The sequence below is a fragment of the Triplophysa dalaica genome, chromosome 1, assembly GCF_015846415.1.
Source record: "Triplophysa dalaica isolate WHDGS20190420 chromosome 1, ASM1584641v1, whole genome shotgun sequence".
Lineage (NCBI taxonomy): Eukaryota > Metazoa > Chordata > Actinopteri > Cypriniformes > Nemacheilidae > Triplophysa > Triplophysa dalaica.
The window spans coordinates 27,809,398-27,828,220 of record NC_079542.1 but is presented as its reverse complement, the minus strand read 5'-3'; the positions used below and the strand labels follow the sequence as shown (position 1 = coordinate 27,828,220).

General features: G+C 35.9%; 3 protein-coding genes and 1 non-coding gene across 4 annotated transcripts in view; all 4 read right to left on the bottom strand.

Moving 5' to 3' along the window:
* dtx4a (deltex 4, E3 ubiquitin ligase a) overlaps nucleotides 1-380 on the bottom strand; it is a 54,283-nt gene extending 53,903 nt beyond the window's left edge. Inside the window, exon 1 of the mRNA XM_056747213.1 lies at nucleotides 46-380. Within this exon, the coding sequence (XP_056603191.1) occupies nucleotides 46-79 (34 nt within the window). The 5' untranslated portion in view covers nucleotides 80-380. The remainder of the gene's footprint in view (nucleotides 1-45) is intronic.
* A 276-nt stretch (nucleotides 381-656) lies between these two features.
* Nucleotides 657-728, bottom strand: trnaa-cgc (transfer RNA alanine (anticodon CGC)). The gene has a single exon. It is a non-coding gene; the product is annotated as a tRNA-Ala (tRNA).
* Nucleotides 729-1,049: 321 nt separating this feature from the next.
* Nucleotides 1,050-3,110, bottom strand: si:ch211-119e14.1 (uncharacterized). The gene is made up of 2 exons (XM_056747429.1): nucleotides 2,993-3,110; nucleotides 1,050-1,993 (listed from the first exon to the last, which is right to left on the bottom strand). Exon 2 carries the CDS (start codon nucleotides 1,990-1,992, stop codon nucleotides 1,390-1,392), a length of 603 nt encoding a protein of 200 aa, XP_056603407.1. The 5' UTR covers nucleotide 1,993; nucleotides 2,993-3,110; the 3' UTR covers nucleotides 1,050-1,389.
* A 1,499-nt stretch (nucleotides 3,111-4,609) lies between these two features.
* Nucleotides 4,610-18,369, bottom strand: coro1b (coronin, actin binding protein, 1B). Its single transcript, XM_056747423.1, has 11 exons — nucleotides 17,959-18,369; nucleotides 16,029-16,234; nucleotides 13,942-14,064; nucleotides 12,731-12,860; nucleotides 11,589-11,770; nucleotides 11,267-11,386; nucleotides 10,522-10,626; nucleotides 6,868-7,013; nucleotides 6,294-6,351; nucleotides 5,512-5,820; nucleotides 4,610-5,349 (listed from the first exon to the last, which is right to left on the bottom strand). The coding sequence occupies exons 2-11, from the start codon at nucleotides 16,230-16,232 to the stop codon at nucleotides 5,227-5,229; spliced, it is 1,500 nt and encodes a 499-aa protein (XP_056603401.1). The 5' UTR covers nucleotides 16,233-16,234; nucleotides 17,959-18,369; the 3' UTR covers nucleotides 4,610-5,226.
* Between the last annotated feature and the right edge of the window lie 454 nt (nucleotides 18,370-18,823).

The following is an 18,823-nucleotide window of genomic DNA, read 5'->3' as shown; positions in this document are numbered from 1 at the left end:
GCCCGTTTTCTTTAAAATGCGCTGAAAAGTAATTTAAGCACTCACCAGTAAGAGACCCTTCGTGCGTACTTGTTTGCATTTAAACCTTTAAAGGCATATGTAATTCCTTGAGCGAATCCATTTTAACTTGATCAAAAGTATCCGTGTAATATAACAATAATAGTAGTACCAGGTTTTCTTCTCAGAGGAAAATGCCAATCGAAATATGCATTATATCGTTTTAATGCACAGTCGACGTAAGCCGCTTAAAATGAACTCAGGTTTGACAAGGAGTCATCCTGTATAACGGCATTTAATTATTTTCCTTATCCTAGTTAAGAATGTAAAATGCTCGCAGGACTCTTCGACTGTTTGCGTGCGACTGCATACGGATACGCCCACGTATGCTAAACTAACCAATGGGGAACAGTTATCCACGCCCATTGATACATAACTGACCAATGTTCTATGGGGTAGTGCAACTTCCGACTCTTAAGTGCCTCCTCCTCAAAATGTTACAAGCTTACGTGCATTGGGTGTTTCGTGTACTTACTATATACATTTACGATAGTTTCAGCCTTTGCCGTCACGAGACAAAATAATAAACTGAGATTGAATTAGGTCGACGGTTTTATAAGGGATTTTGTGCAAATTATTGCCTTTAAGTAAAACTGAAATGGAGATGCCGGGGATTGAACCCGGGACCTCATACATGCGAAGCATGCGCTCTACCACTGAGCTACATCCCCTTTATAAAAGTAATGACATATTGTGTATATCTTTTACCACCGACTACTGCGTGTATGTTTGTTGTAATTCTCATGTTTTATCATTTATAATTTATATTTTATATATCCTTTAGCCAAATATTTTGATTATCTGATGTGTTTGAATAAAATCTATAATGTAACTTTGGTGAAGGCAGACTTACAGAAACAGCCATATGCCTAAATTTCTGCTGGAGTAGTAACGTTACATTTGTCAGACATTAACAATATCTTGAATAAACCCAGAAAATCTGATTTAAAAACATGGTAAACGAGGATAAAATGGTTTCATGGGTGCAATGATTATTGGTTGAATGCCTTTATTGTTTACACTAAGGTAACTTACAGTTACAGGTTGTTATGTGAACCAGAACAATAGACAAGCATTCCACACAAACACTTTATTGACATTAAAAATGTTTAATGTAATAATATTTACATAACTATAAAATTCTACAAAAATGTCATTAAACATTCAGCATTTGCAGAAAACAGAACAGAAAGTGGATAAACATTCAGTTTGCAAAAAGGTCCAATTGTAAATCTCACTTCTACAAACAATGTTTTTGACACTTACTTAACCTACTTAACTGATTGCCCAGCTATTTCTTTCTAAAGACAAGTTTCTGCTCATCTCTGTTCTTCATAAAGCAGTCAAGTCATTTCCTTCATCTTTGCTCTGTTCAGACCAAATAGCACTACCTGCAAATGGCTTTAAGTCTACAAGCAATCCAACTTTCTCTTCGTTCTTCACCTCGTTACCATGTTTACCATCCTCTCCTGCTGCCTTCTCCCGTTTTTCCTTGTCTTCTTTATCTTCAGTCTTCTCGCCATTCTTGCTGTCTTTTCTCTTATTTGCCCTCTCCCTCAGGTCAATGCTGGAATAGTCATCTGAAGAGTCATCCTTAATGTCATGATTTTCTTGTTCTTCTTCTTCCTCCGCTTGGCTGTCATTATCAACATCTTCCTCATCTTTACCTTTATTATCTTCTAGGTGCTCCTCTTCTTCATGGGGTGGGGGCAAAATGCGGACACCAAGTCTATTTTCCACAACTCCGACTCCTTGTCTCAATTGGTCACGTAGTCCGCCTTCAGCGAAGATTAGGCGATGGATTTCATATTGTCCATTTGTGTCTTTATTTAGTCTCTTGTAGAAGAACACTAGAGCCAGAACTAGTATAAGCCAAATGAAGAGGAGGGCAATGACAATTGGGGTACTGTCACCGGAAACTGTGTTCGATGTCATGCTACAGTGAGCAGGAAAGAAAAGCACATTGGGTGAATAAACTGAATATATAAATAAGATGAGGCATTTATAAAATGTCAAGTTAAGACAAACGTCTCAATGAACATCTAGGGTTTTTGTTTGTTTTTCATTGATCGGTTCCAAAATATTAAAAAAAGTTGTAAGTTGAAAGATCATTTACAACAAGTGAGACAAAAAAAGCAAAGCAGAAAGCTTTCATAGAGGAGAATGTCATCCTTAAATTGTCATCCCTGATTGTCCCATGGAACAAATACAAACAAAAAAAACAATGTGAGCCTAATAAAATTAAAAGGAATATGAGAAAAATGGGTATTACAAGAGAACTCAAAAGGTAAATAGACAGACATATTACACTAACAAGAGTTTAGTGGTAATATGTGGAACTCTAAACATGTTTCTGGGCATATCCCTGTGCTTAAAGTGGATATTCAATAAAACTGTTACATCTTACAAAGCGTTCCATAGACTCAAAGTGAAACACTGCGGTTTGTTTGCAACTGCAGTCACTGCAGCGGTGTTTGACAGTAAACCTTGTGTAGCACACAGGAAGTCAGCACGCTCACAAAACTTCAGGAAATACATAAAATACATTTTATGTTTATTACTGTGAAAAAGAAAATGTAAATGCATCTCCCAAGATGGCCATATCCTCTCTGGTACTGGCTATTAATTATAAGTAAAAAGTAAATGAGTTTCCAAGCACTTAATGGCGATTCACAAGATATGCAAATGCAGAAAATAACTTTTTTAAAGCAAACTGCGATCTTAATTACACACTAATCCTACAAGTCCCACTCTAAAATACTGCTTATTTACTACACAGATTGCATATGAACATATATGTCTATAGAAAAGTATACAAATGATATAGAAGAATAATTTAAAATAAAAAATGATATTAGACACATCCAAATCTTACTACCACTAGTATTACTACTATTAATAATAATCAAACATGTGTTAAGTAGTAATAACATACCTTTATTCAACTGTCTTTACAACCATAACCGCTGAGAGCATTAAAATAGAAATTCAAATGTGACATGATCATATAGGCAGGAAAGAGGGGCGGATTGAGAGAGCGAGAAAGAGAGAGAGCAAGCGCTCGATCACATGTGATTTAATGGGTGTTTGTGTGTTTATGACACCTTAACGACAAACCAAAAACTTGTTATCAATATGGTCTAATGGGCAACATGTTTGGAAAAAGATGAAGCGCACATGCGCTTTCTTCTCTTTGATAGCTTTGTACAGCAATTAATATAAATCGTCAGATCTAAACCTTTTTAGAGAAAGCAAGTGCAAATTTATGTTTGACTGTTAATCTGCACAGGCAGTAAACCTTTAGCTAGTGATTGTAAGCTGAAGCACAAGTCTCTTAGACCACATCCTGTTGAAAATGTCAGGTTTATTGCTATGAACCATGAAAACAAAAGCACTTTACTGCTAGTGCAAGGTGACTTTGATTGACAGAAGTTTGCATAAGAATGTACATGAAAGGCTTATTGAACATGTAGTTCTTAATATCAGTTTTTAAATGTTATTTCAAATGATATATTAAATTATTTTAAATATTGTAGTATACAGTTTAAGGAAATGGACACCTATACTGTAGAAATTATGGTTTGACATCAGAGATCAGTGATGTATTTTATCTAAAATTAGCAACAACAACAACAACAACAACAACAACAACAAAAAACACATTAATATTTTGACCTCAACCATGTGTTTACAGGAAAATTCTGTAACTGGTAGCAAGCAATAAAGTAATCTAAAACCATATTGAGTGGATTTTCTTTATTAAAAAGAACATATTAGGATAACTACTAACATGAGTAAATCAACAATTTACAACATATACAGCTATTAAAGCTAGACAAACAAATAATTTACAAAGGAGGATGAGTTGTCCCTGAACTTTCATCTGATTGTAGTGCCCATAGTTAAAATACAAATGCATCTAGATCGATTAACAGCTCATAATTGTATGTCTATTTAATCAAATAGCTATAAAGCATAATTGTTTATCGATGGAGTAAAAAATGAAAAACGATCATCTTTTACCTCCAAAACAAAAAAAAACATTTGTGCATTAAGAAAATTAAGCATTTGGTCCCAAATTAGAAGTTACTGTAAATACTGTACATCTACAATGGAAATAGCGATGTATTTGTTTTGCACACATGTTCAGGGTAGGTCTGGGGTCAAGAATGTAATTGTATGCAAAAGCTTTAAATATATGTTAGATGCAATAGATATGCTATACACACGTCTTATGCAGTTGTCTATAGTAGTTGGAACCTAATATAAACCTATTTTAAAGTGGGTGCAATATTTTGGCAATATTGTTTTTGCATATGTGGGACTATCAAAACGTTGCTCTATGAGATAGGGTCCTAGACCTTGCAATGCACATGCAAAATAGCATCTGTTTGTCTTATTAAACTGTGCTGATTTTTTGTGTTTTGAAAATACTATAAATTCTTTTTCATGTCATCTCCTAAAAATAGGCTTCATTTTCTGTATGCAAATTATAATTTCTTGTTTTTTTCTTTAGATCTGCTGTGTGGAAGTATTTAAGATCACTGGAGGCTCCTCTATTGCTCATTGAGCTACTTTTTATTGTTCTAAACTTTCACAAACACTAAGTACAGTTTCCAACACATGATACACACAGATTCCCACAAAAAAGATCCAAAATGAATGCTACATTTGTTAAGACATAAATGGAAGAAAAGAGCCATTAAGGGAAGTTAAACAGTATTGGTCAAACTATATTAATAAGCACCTTTAACTTTAAAACTTTATACTGAAAAGCTATTTAATTCAGCATGTTGGATTTTACATTTCCTGATGTTTAGTTTTAATAAAGAAAGGCATACTTAAATATTCTTGCATTTGCATGTTACAAGAGTGTATTCGAGGTTTCTTTTCTGTACTTTGCATGTATATGCAAATTCTGACCTACCAAACACAGACTGCAGTCTGTAGTTAGCACATGTCAGTTCCTGATGTACTCGTAATGCCCTATTAAAGCATAAGATAAGCAGCATTTATAACATCAAATGTCAGTGCTTTTAAAAAAAGTGTGTTCCCAATGATGCTCAAATCACCTGTTTGTATCATTATGCTACAGTTATGTAACTACATGCCCCATACTACTTCAGTAAAGCTTTTAAATCTAAGTAAGGCTTTGTATTTGGAGTTCCTTCACGCTTCTCCATCCTCATTACGGGCAATCTGTCTTTCCAGTACATCAATCCTTTGACCTTGAGCCAGCACGAGAGTGCGCAGACCCTGCACCTCTGCTAAAATATCGGAAAGTTGGTCCTCCTGTGCGAGATACATGTTACACTGATTAAATTATAATATAATGATAATATATAAATTAATTAATTGTTTTATAATTTTAAATTGAATATTAACCAACAGAAAAATTCAAAAGAAATCAAAATAGGCTTTTAAAATATAAGAATATCAAAAATTCCTATTCACCTCTTTTTTTATTCTCTCTTCCCCACCATCTATGTCCCTCCCTCCACATTCATAGCTTGACCCCTCTCTCTCCATCTGAATGATAACTGGGTTTTCCGGTCCAGCAGTGCTTCCAGGACTTGTATCGGTCTGAGAGAGCTGTTTGGGTCGCCCGCGAAGGGTGCCGCATTTGGATGGTGGGACTGTGTAGCCACCGCTGAGGGAGACAAGCAGTGGAAGAGCATCCTGTCCTGCTATCCAATTTTCTGCCAGCAGAGCAGGTTCTAATCCTGCTGTATCGGGGTACAGATCCCCTTGAAACAGATCAGACTGATTTTGAAAAGAAAGAAAGATTAAGGTAAGGCGAATTTGATGAATGCACTATGTAGTTTTTTCATCTTTCACAAAAAAGCCCCCAAAAAACAGCCGTTACAAAAGCAGTTTGACTTATTACTCAGTAAACATTAATGCAATTACAGTGGCAGTCCATACCAACAGGGCGAATGTGCGTCTTCTATGATAGGCTCTTATAGTTCATTTTCTAATAGAAAAAAATGAATATGTGCTGACACGTTATATTTTTGTCAACAATTAAATTTGCTTTAAAAATTAAAGCATACACCTCAATGTGATCATGTTTTTTAAGATATCAGTTCCAAAACGTTTGAAAATTGTGTACATTTAAAAAACAAGAAACAAGAAAACCAAGTAACTAAGTTACCAAGTAACTTTCCTTTCTGACTCACTTGTACACACAGACACAAGTACACAAGCTGTAACTTTGATATGCAGACTGAATTTACCTTCCGAGGCACAGTCATAGATATGGGCTCAACCTTACGCTCATGCAGCTTATAGAACCTAAAGGAATCAGATGATATGGAGATAAAGTCAGGTACTGAGAGAGGACATAGTTTTAAACACAGATTCAATACAGTTGCCCAAGACTTCCTGCATTACGGGTCTTGCAGAGCAAAGAACTATCAATCCACAAGGGTTGTGGGTTCTATTCCTCAAAGCACTGTAATTCACTTATATTTTAAAATTCAGACTATCCATTTATTAAATGTTTGGAATGTTTCATTATACTGACTGTCTGACTATTGTATCAAAACGAATTAAACAACTTATTTGTCCATACAATTGAGAAACAGGATACAAAGGCTATCCTCTGCTTAATTTCTACAGATTTAAATGATTGCATTCTTGAAGAAGCTTGCATACGTTATCTGTTTATTAGCCTGTTTTTGGATTTCTTGATAAAATAAACTTGAACCTCTTAGGTAGTGCAAACAACTTTGGCACTGTACAAAAGACTGGAGAAATTGCACAATGGCAAATGTGATTTTGGTGTTCTTAAGCCATAAAATTCCACACCTTGCTATTTCACACTTGTTCACATCTACCCCTCGTTTGCTCAGGAAACCGGCCCCTCTCTGTGGCTCCTTACTGCTGTACAGACTCAGGAAATGAACATATGGTGACTCATCTGTCACCTCAAAGTAACGAATGGTACAATCCCCCTGTGAAAGATGATAGACAGCTGAACCACAGAGGCATATTAAATGTTTATGTTTATCTATCTGGATGTAATGTTGATGAATATGTGACATAATTTGATGACAAAGCATTTTAAACTCCCACTCTAAAAAAGTAACATAGAATTACTAAGGTCTTAATTTCTGGATAATTTACAATGGTAATATTGCTTTCTTTAAAGGTCCAGTGTATGACATTTAGCAGCATCTAGCGGTGAGGTTGCGACTTGCAAACAACGGCTCACTCCACCCCTCCCTTTCGAAGCACTATAGTGGCTGACACAGGAGTAAGATTTTGTCATGTTTTTGCTTTCTTTGCCACAGTTTGTCCTTTAAAGGGCTATAATGCACATGCACGACCTGTGTCTCAATCGCTTGTGTTTATTCGTTCCTGTATACGCATTTTAAACAAACATAAATTCAATCAATCTGATTTATAAAAGGCCCATCGATCATGACCCCTGAGGTGATTACTTCACATTAACGACATTAGCAACCGCATTAGGTAAGGTGCATCAAATCCATTTACAGCCCGTAACAGTCCCATGAGCACGCATATTATTTACGGCTTTAAGATATTCTTATATGTTGAAATTAAATGTTAATATCGATTAATGATTAAAGCGTACGTAACATGACATCATGAAAATGACGTTTCATACAGTCTGTTATGTTGCCGTGTTTGAAAGTAAGCTGTCTGCCAAGTTGTAAGACCGAAGGTGAATAAATAACGAAGTTATTTGCTTGTAAAAATGGGAGTCGACTCTGAATCACACAAACGATTAGTGGACGCATATCTACGTCACTATACATAAACGTGTTGCTGAGACTGCCGGGAAAATTTATGTCTCCTCCCCCAAACACTGTCACTCGTTCGTGATGCGTGTGTATCATGTCTAGAGTCTGTGTTCTACGCTGTGAAACTAAGTCCGTCTTATTTCAGCTACCTAAGCAAGAACGTCTGAGGGAAAAATGGTTACAATTCATTTTTCAAAGAATAACGAAGGAGTATAACCCCAGGGTTAAGCTGTGCGCGCGTCATTTCACCGATGATTGCTTTGATAATCTTGGCGCGTTCAGTGCAGGATATGTGAAACGACTATCCTTGAGAGAGGGGGAATACCAACTCTATTTGGACCTTTTAGCTCCACCGAGTCCCAACCTGTAAATGTGACTTTTGATATTTGTCTGAACTTCAATAAATATTTTCGTACCTTATGTCTGTGGTTATGCATATAACGCTAACATTAGCATGTAGCGTTATTTCTGGTGTGTTACAGTTTGTTTATCTTGCTATTTACTTGGCTGATTTAATTGTACAATCCATTAATTCTCAAAGTATTTTTTTCAAGAACTAAGTCGAGTACTATCTGCATTGTAATAAAATCTGAAGATACGAATACGGTACACTGTGTGCCGTGTCAACTAGTCCATGTATAATACTGTTACAAGAGAATTGTAAATGTCCTTATTCTTCTGGGATCTGCAGAAGGATGAATTAATTCTCTAAATACTTTAAACCTTTATGAACTTAATAGAATGTTTTATGAAATAATTTTGTTGTTATGGCAACAAACGATTGAAAATATTTTTCATAACATAAATTGATTCATAATAATGTGTAAACAACCTGTTGCACTTCCTGGCAGCAAATATTTCATCCTCGCTTTGCAGTTTGACACATTTGCCGCATCCTGCACCTATATAGATATATTTGGGTGAAACTACAATCATTTTTCATAACGTCGACTTTTTGAAATGCTCTATGTACCATGACAACGCACAAGACGAAATAATAGTATTACTAACGTATTTTAAGAAAAATAATAATTTACTTCATTGATAAGCAAAACACAACATGCATGTTGTCACACTTGAGTTTATATGACAAGAGGTGTCACTTGACACTGACTATCATCCTGCTCCAGTCGTGGTGGAGTTTGTTGTGGATTAGCGTCTTCTTCCTCGTCAGACTCGGGCTCAAATTGGTTCGGTAAAATCGCCGCCATTTCTATCTACACATATAATATACATGACATCCAACCACATGTAAACCGTATTCCTGTAATGATGGTAGTGGGGTTCTATTTGGGACAAATGATGAACGCGTTTGACCAATAACAACAGACTACACCATCTGACCAATCACATGACACAAGGTTAGCGGGTAGGCGGGGCCTAGACGGAAGAATCGCTGAACGAATCATTTGAGAGTCAGTCAAGAAGTAGGGTACGAATAACTGCCTATAATTACGAGATTAAAGTGTTTTTACACATTGTATGTGGATAAACTTGTTGTTGGACACTCCATAAACCAAAGTAGGGCCTAAAAAAAACATATGTTACCTACTCTTTAATATCGACCAAAGACAATGCAGGGAGGCCAGCAGAGGATGGCCGCATTCAGAGGGGCCATCGTCCTCAGGTAAGTAAAGTGCTATATCTACCATCTGTAGTAATATATAGTATCACAGTTTATGTATAACAAAAAGTAAAGTAATGAATAAATAACTGTAAAATAATATCATGTAAGAATACTCTTTTTTGTTGCCATTATGTGCTTTTTTTGGGGTAGAATAGGTGCGCGCAAAGTTTGTATACTTTTACCACCTCCGAGGATAGTGGGGGTCTCGCGTCACAGGCACTGTTATTTTGGGGGTCGCTGGCAGAGAAGTTTTGGAACACCTGGTCTAGCGAAACAATTGGTCATTTTCCAAAAAAACAAAAGAGTGATATACTTTATAAACATAAATATATTGCTTGCTCTGCCTCTCAGTGCCTCCATGTAGCGGGTCCACGAGTTCACATACTCTGTTATCACGTCGGAAAGGTCATGCTATGATGCAAGCGGAAGTTCACGCTATGATGCAAGCGGAAGTTCCAACCCAGTGTTTACAAGTGTGGAGAAATTTTATAGTGAACTACTCATTTAATAATTAAGAAGTAATCCAATTCTTTATTTTATTCTGATCTAACCATCTATTGGATAGAAAGGCACAGCATCTGCAACTATACGGTAGTGATAGGGTTTAGAGTTGTTTAAGGCATATTGTACTCATTATATCTAAAGTGTTTACTGCACACTACAGAGAATATTGAGCTGAAACTTAAATTTACAAAATTAAATTTTGATAATCGAAATTGCAATATCAGTCACAAAAATCACAATTGGATATTTTTTCCCATAACGCATAGCCCCAGTATGTAGATAGAAATAACTCATTCTAAGGTAATAAAAACATAACGCTTCATTATGTAGTCTTTATACACTTTCAAAGACATAGTTACAGTATGTATATTATATTAAATTTCTGTCAATTGATTCTCCAGAAAATGAAACTGGACCTTTAAACAGCATTATGGCAATTACTTTTTTTACTCAATATACTATAAAATACCATAGTATATCACATTTCTGTGTAAGCGCATAACTCTGTTAGAGCTGCTTTTTTTCATGCAGCAGCTAATGGTGATTTAAGCAAGGTAATCCTACCTTGCCACACAAGTAAACCATGTTGATGTCTGGGTCATAGAATGGAAGAAGAACTCCGTTACTGGTGTCCATCTCCTGAGTAACCATTGGCTCTGAGAGATCTCTCTAAAATACGCAGTCAGACAAATATTTACATTTAGATTTACGCATTTGGCAGACACATTTATCCAAAGCTGCTAACATTGCATTGTATTATACATTTTGTTTCTGACTTTGTGCCCGCCCCTGGGATCGAATCCATGATCTTGGCATTGTTAGTGCCATGCTCTAACCACTGAGCCACAGGAAAGCTACATGTAATAGCTCCATATAATGCAAAGCCACATATAATACAAATATAATACACAAAGTGCATGTACAGTGAGATCAGAAAACATCAGAACCAAACCATGAATTGAATTAAATATACATTTCTGCAGTCTGATAAAATTGCTAAAACTTTTATCCACACTATGTGGTTTTATCACAGTATTGTTATAAGACAAAAGATAAAAGATCCCATTCCATGGTGTAAAACCGCCACTTGTAGAATTTAATTATCGATTTATTAATTAAAAAACAAAGACATATTTTTAATTTTAAAGATTACAAAAAATTGCTTTACTACTTTGACATTATGCATTTATTTAAACCTCAAGGTTTGATTGTCATTTTTATAATTAATTAATGTCTGAATTTATTGCTCAAAATTGTGTTGACCATGCAAAAAAGAGCAGTAAAAACTTCCTCAACTAAATTCTCTTACTGTATCCCAGAGGGCGAGCTGTCTCTCACTCATACGACTAAATCCAGTCGTAAGAATTTTCCCATCAGCCAGAAATACAGCTCTCATTGGCCTGGTGCCCTCATGAGCCTTTTCCCGCACCTGGGTGTGGCATCATTAAATAACAATAAAAAAATCACATATCTTCGCAAAACAACAACCCGAGTAAAACATTGACAATTGACCTGTTGCAATGAAAAGATCAAAAACTTAAGAAAAAGCTTAACATTTTCTGCGTAGACCTTCTGATTCTATGCATTTAACCCTACAAAATCATCAAGAAAATTTGAGGGAACAGACGGACCTTGAGTACAGTTCCACGGCGGGGGTCAATGACACGTAGGGCTTTGTCTTTACAGGTGGTGCACAAGACATTTCCTTCACGGTTCCAGCTTACACTGTATATAAGGTCTGGGTGGGCATCACTCAGCTGATACACTAGATCCCCGGTGCCCACATCCCAAAGGCAAAGAACATTATCGCATCCTTACACAGAAAACAAGACCAAAGGTAAAACATGAAAAACAGATAAAACATAAAAAAAACTTGAGAAATGTACATACAAATGTACAAAACATATGCTATATTTCCATATTTACGTAGACTATATTCCTACTTCTGCAGGCTAGTTTTAGTTTTTATGTTTGTGTTTATATGTGTGTATTTTTATTCTTATATAGTTTTTTAATTGTCTTCGCATTCAATATGGCCAGCAAAGAAAGAATTTCATTGTACGGGGAAACTTGTTTTCATCACTGTGTATGTGACAATAAATAAATTAACTTTATATTTAAATCTTATAAATGACTCAGTTTGGTTGAAGAAGGTTTCATAAACACTGCAATGTACATGAAAAGGTCTCTTTTTTCAGTTTTGTTTTTAACACAATGTGACATGATGTAAGGTACGAAAGATGTCTGTCTGACACAAACAATGAAATAAAACACATGACAAATTTATGTAAATATAATATGGAATTGTGCTGACAGGATTTTTTTTATTAAAAAGACAAAATATTATTATCTTCTTTACAGCTTTAAAGGGATATTTCACTGGCAAATCACGACTTCCCCCATGTTTTACTCACAATCAAAGCATCCTGAGTGATCATTCTACCGCTTGGAAGTAAAATGATACATGGTCTTATAACCTCGACTGCATTACTCTTTAAGAAGAAAGTCATATTCACTCAGGATGCCTTGAGGGTGAGTAAAACAAAGTGAAATTTAGATTTGCCGGTGAAATATCCCTTTAACCCAATTCATTACAACAATGTTAAACAATATCATCAACTCCAACATCTAAAATTATGGTTTCGGACACCAGATTAAGATCACCAGAATTAGAACACAGTTCCAAAACAGAGTGTGACACAGAACAGACTAATCCGAGTTTAACGTAGAGCAAGTGAAGTCCATGCACATCCTCCCATTGACATAAGCTTACCTGCAGTCAACAGTATATTGAGAGCAGAGGGATGCCAGGCCAAGATGCCTACTCTTTTACTGTGACCCTCGAGAGTCACAATAGCTTCAGACATGGGCGTTATAAGACCACCATCAGGAATCTGCCAAATCTATTAAAGAGTAAGTAGCATTAGATCATGAAAATTACATTTCATGCAGTGTGTTATGTTGCCGTGTTTGAAAGTAAGCAGTCTGCCAAATTGTAAGTCCTAAGGTGAATTAATAACAAAGTTATTGGCTTGTTAAAAAGGGAGTCGACTCTGAATCACACAAAAGAGACTTGTCTCTAACCGCCCCGTATCTACGTCATTAGACATAGTCCCTGCCTATGTTTTGCTGGGACTGTCGCAAAAACTTCACTCTCTCCTCCCCCAAAACACTGTTGCTCGTTCGTGAAGCGTGTGCCGTCTAGAACTTTTATTTATTTATTTTTTGTCTGAAATTCAGGAAATATTTGGGTACCTTATGTCTGTGTTTAGCTAATGCATAATAATGCTTACGTTAACATGTACCGTTATTTCTGGGGTGCAAAGTCTTTTATCTATCTATGAACCCGGCTAATTTAAGTGTTCAATCTATTATCGTCTATCTATTATCTACTATCGCCTTCGAATGTTTCTTTGTCAGACTCGGCCTGAAACTGGTAAAGTGAAATCCCCGCCATCTCTATCTATACACTGTATATAATATATAACCTGTAAACCGTAATCCAGCAATGATGGTGTTCCATTTGCGACACATGATGAACGCTGTAACAAATTTAAGGAATGGGAAGAAAGAGGCGGGAAATGCCCAACGTTCAACAACTTTTAATAAAAAATAAACAAACCACATAACGAAAGTAAAATGCCGGCAGCTCCCGCACGGTCGACTGCCGGCCACACAAACATAAAATCCAGGCTTGGTCCTCTCATCATTTGAGAGTCAGTCAAGAAGTAAGGTAAGAATAATTACCTATTATTACGACATAATAGTGTTTTTACACCTTCTTTGTACATAAACTTGTTGTTGGACAATCCATAAACCAAAGTAGGACCTTAAAAATCATATGCTACTTACTCTATAATACAGAAATACAATGCTCTTTGTCTCTGTGTCTTCATGGAGCCCCAGAGATCTCCATGACTGCACTGAATGTTCAAACGACAGGAAATATTGATGTAGGTGTCGACTGTATGGAATGCTACAAACCTTTACAGTACAGTCTTCTGAGGCACTGGCAATGACATGGTCATCATGTGGGCACCACTGCACATCAAGCACTGGAGCAGCATGACCACAGACAGTTGGGATGTTTTGATCCACTCTACCAGTCTAGTGGTAAAAACATGAAACACTGTAAGTGAACCCAACAATTTCCCCTGTGTGGAGTCATAATAAAAAATCAAACACACAGCAAGCTACCCATTTTAAAGCTTGCTTAGGGAGCCTTTAAAGGAGCTGTTCACACAAAAATAATTTATTTGACCTTATACAACGAAAATAAATGAGGATGGTGCTGTATGCTCAAAAATGTATCTCTATATACATGTATCTCCATTGTCTATACAATGTAATTTACTTTATATCTTTTTTCTTTGCAGTGTTTAAAGATAGTAATTAACACCAAAACAAATGAGTAGAAAATGAATTATTTGATTAAGTTTATTGTATTCAGTTAGTTAAATCATCCGGTTCACAAAACTAAATCATTCATTCACAAACCAGAAGCATTTGGGGCAAGATTCACAAAACTGTTCATAAGACAAAATCTAAGATGGTTCTTAAGATGAAATATAGGAAGTTCGTAAGAATGTTCATGAGAGTGATTCTCAAACATTTCCATAAAACTTCTCAAATATTTTCTTAAGAACGTCTTCATTTTTGTCGTAAGAATAAAATAATATGATTACACTCGCTTGCTCATGTGGTAACTGTTGATGTTCATCTAATAAACTTTATGTGTGTTACAACAATCATGTCGCATTCTTAAATAGCATTTATATATTCGCATTAAACGTCATTTATGAGCGCCTGTCAGCTAATATACTTTTTGTGTTTTACTACGGTATAATACTTGTAACACATTATCATATTGGTTTTCCTGTGGCCTAATGGTAAAAGCATAGCGTTAACAATGCCAAGGTTGTGACTTCGATCCCAGGGCATTGCAGATACTAAAAAACAAATGTATAGGATAATGCATATATGATAATGTGAAACAACCACATATATGTATTAAACATCTTACATTTCAAGATTTAAGACAACAGTGAGGCTGTCGTAATTTTAATATGATATTTACGACTGCTTTTGTTTCGAGTATTAGGATTCTTCTCAATTTTTTCCTAAGATCAATCTTGAGAACATTTTTAAGAACTGTCCTAAGAAGTGTTTTTTCAGGAATACATAACATTCCTAACTTTTTTCTTAAATTAGAATTTAAGAAAAAACTTGTCAGTTAAGAAGAATTTTCTTATTAAGTAAGTTTTGTGAATCCAGCCCCAGGTTCTAAGTTCAACTTGTTGATTCGACAAACCAGTTGCATGGCTAGGTAAATTAAATTTAAAAAAAATGTTGGGGTGAACTTATTCTGAACCCTGGTTGCCTGAGAATGGGAACGAGACACATCCTCGTATAACTACAATATTGGGAACACCCCTGTGTGATTGCATCAGAGAACTTCTTTAACTTCTCTTGAAGAGATGCCCCCGTTAACAGGGCTTTAGAGGAAGCTCTTCTTTGGAGACACAATGCAAACTAAATTTCCAATGCCAAAATCAGAAACAAAAGATATAGCCTCTCAATCTCCCGCTTTTTATGCAAGACGCAAAATTTAAGGCTCTATCTCACTCTCACAAAGAAACACACAAGACAGAGCACTTGATGAACATTTACATTTATGCATTTGGCAGACGCTTTTATCGTCTTACATTGCATTGTCCTATACAGTTGTTTCTAAGTATGTCCAATCCCCTGGGATCGAACCCACAACCTTTCATTGTTAACGCATTGCTCTTACCACTGAGCTACAGGACAGCTCATGAACTGAAGAGCAGAAGATAACACTACTGTGTTCTGCTTCTGTTTTAAAGCTTCCAGTGTCCACTGTCACACGTCACGTGGTGTCATAGAATCAATCAGAATTGTACTAGTTGCACAAGTTCTTCAGACACAATTACACAGAGCAGAGGTGTTACCTATGGGGTCATCATACAACGCAACATTGAGCTCCCTCAAAGTCACACTATAACAATTGTTATAAACACTATTTCGAATTGCTGTGAGTTTATGCAAACCTTGGTAAGTGGTAGCACAAGAAAGGCACCGCCCCCTCCAGACTCAATGATGACAGCGATGAACTTTAGATTGGCAGCACACAGGGGACCATCCCATGTCACACGTGATACTCTGACATCATCAAGGCAATGCTCAGCCTTGCATGCTTGGGCAAATACATGCCTGAACTTACTCTGCCTGACAACGCCCCTCCTGAAAGACATGACTGTTGGAAAAATAAAAGAAAGGGTTTTAAAATGCACACTAGCTTGTTTGTTAAAGAATAAGTCAAAGAATGTTACCATTAAAAGTACATAAACCACTAAATACCAGCTAGTTAGGGGCTTAAAGTTAATCTTTTGGAGGATCTATTTTACAAAAATGCAATTTAATATTAAATATATAACTATTTCTTCAAAGGTGTATAAAGGCCTTACATAATGAAGCATTATGTTTTATTACCTTACAATAAACAATTTCTATCTGCATACACTGCGGTTTCCGCTAACATGGAATTCGCCATTTTGTTTCAACAGTGGCCCTAAACTTGTTTCGTAAATACATTATCTTCATCGGCAAAGAGGAGAAAACATGACGGTATCTTTGTACTTTGTTAGGGAGGCGTGAGTGGTGGAGTAGTTGGTTGGAATTCAAAACCTCATCAACTAGATGACACTAAATGTTACTGGACCTTTAAAGGGGTCACATGACACTGCTAAAACAAATATATATTTTTTTTTTTAGATGTAATGCAATGTGTATAAACCATTTAAGGTTCAAAATGCTGTATTTTCAACATACCTTGAATGTTTGTATCTAATCTTTGTCCCGCCTCTATGAAATGCACAGATTTTTTGCAGATTTTTTATAAAGCTCATGGCTGTGAAATACGAGGTGTGCTATTGATTAGCCAGTTAACTAGTGCGTAGTGATTGGCCGAATAATGCAAGCATGTGACGAAAATGTGTCGCCTCTTACCATATTTGCAACATCCTGTTCCATAGTAATTCTGCTGACAGGTACGCCCACCTTACTTGCGTATACATTTGTGCTGTCTTTGTCAAATCATACCACAAACGAACATAGATTTGTGGGGTTGTGGTTCCACGAGGCGTTTCAGGGAGGTCTGATTGAGCATTTGTTCCCATCACTTTAATTTTTGCAATTTTACGTGTGTCTAATACATGCATGGGCATCTTATAACACTTCAAAGTCACAGAAAAACACGTTTTCGCGCCATATGGCACCTTTAACATATGACACTAACCCTTATAGGCTAATCAATAATAAGATGTATAAAACAAGAAGAAAATTAATGGTCAACGGATATACATTTCTTAGGCTGATGTTTGTATATTTCTCAGGCTGATTCATAATATATTAATATGATACAAAGCTGTACAAATTTAATGTCTAGCTTTGATTACACTACTTACTCAAAAATTCACCAAAAAAATATATATATATATTTTTTAATTATTATTTGTAACACTGATATGTAACACTTCTGTTTTTGGACAATAATAAAATTGCAAAGCTATATATCTACGGTTATATAACGGTTTTAACTATACTAACGTTCATGGCCACTCTCGTGTCAAATAACGTTTACGTTAGGCTTATGTATTATTGTAAAAGTGAGAGCTCCTGTTGTCGAGTGTAAAACTAGAAGCCTTTGTGCTCTCATATGTCTCTTCTGAATTCTGCTTTTACACAATAATCACAATAGCCTACAAGAGAAATAGTGTAATATTTAGACTAATGTACATAATTATGCTCTTAAAATTTAGCATTAAAGTGCACTACAGGCCGAACAAAAATTTAGACTGATAAAAAAAACATCTGTGACCAATACGATAAGCATATAACAGTTAAATTTATACGAGGGCATCAAATTGCGCTGATGATGACTTGAGCAGGTTACGTTTATTCATTAAAGAAATACTGTACCTTTGTTTGGGATTTTCCTTCTTCCTTTCACGTTTTCTTTCTTTCTAATCTTAAAGTGTTTTCTTGAAAAAATGCGATTGGCAACGGCAACGATATATGATACTAATCTTTGCTGTGTGGCATTATGACCGGGATATTCTGCATGGTCAGGTGGAACAATTACGTTACAACAAGACCATTAACTTAAAGCACTCACGAAAAGCTAATATATATTATCGTGTAAAATAAATACCAGTCTGAAGATAAAGTGGGCTTTTCTACTAAACTGCACATCAAATATTTCAGCAAGTCCGGATAAATCAGAAAAACGTCGAGGCTTGCAAAAGAAAAATTATGCGGGTTAAAATTCCAAAGCGTATGCGCCTAGAATTAAAACCAACGATGTGTGAAGCTCGCCATGGTGAAGATTCAACAAAATGGCCGGTGATACACCGTTTTGGCTAAATAAGAGTCCCCTCATATGTGGTTTAAAGGGATAGTTCATCCCAAAATTAAAAATCTGTCATCGTCACGTTGTTTCAAACCTGTATAAATGTTTTTGTTCCACAGAACACAGAGAAAAATATTTGGAAGCATGTTAGCAAGTTTCCGTTCTGTTTCATTGTCACAAAACCTTCACAAATGGTAAATACATCGCCAACATATAGTTAATGGCGTTGTTGTTAATAAAGCAGTAGCAAATAAATATGGTCGTATGGTCAATAACAGTCATTTTGCCTCGACTATTATCAACCATTAACTTTACTATGTTGGTGGAAACAGTTTGTAGATTAGTCTTTAACACACCCCAGACTGTTCAAATCTAGTGTGAAAAACAGCAAACTATGTTGTGTTTTTTTTAAATTACCTTGACACATACTGTATA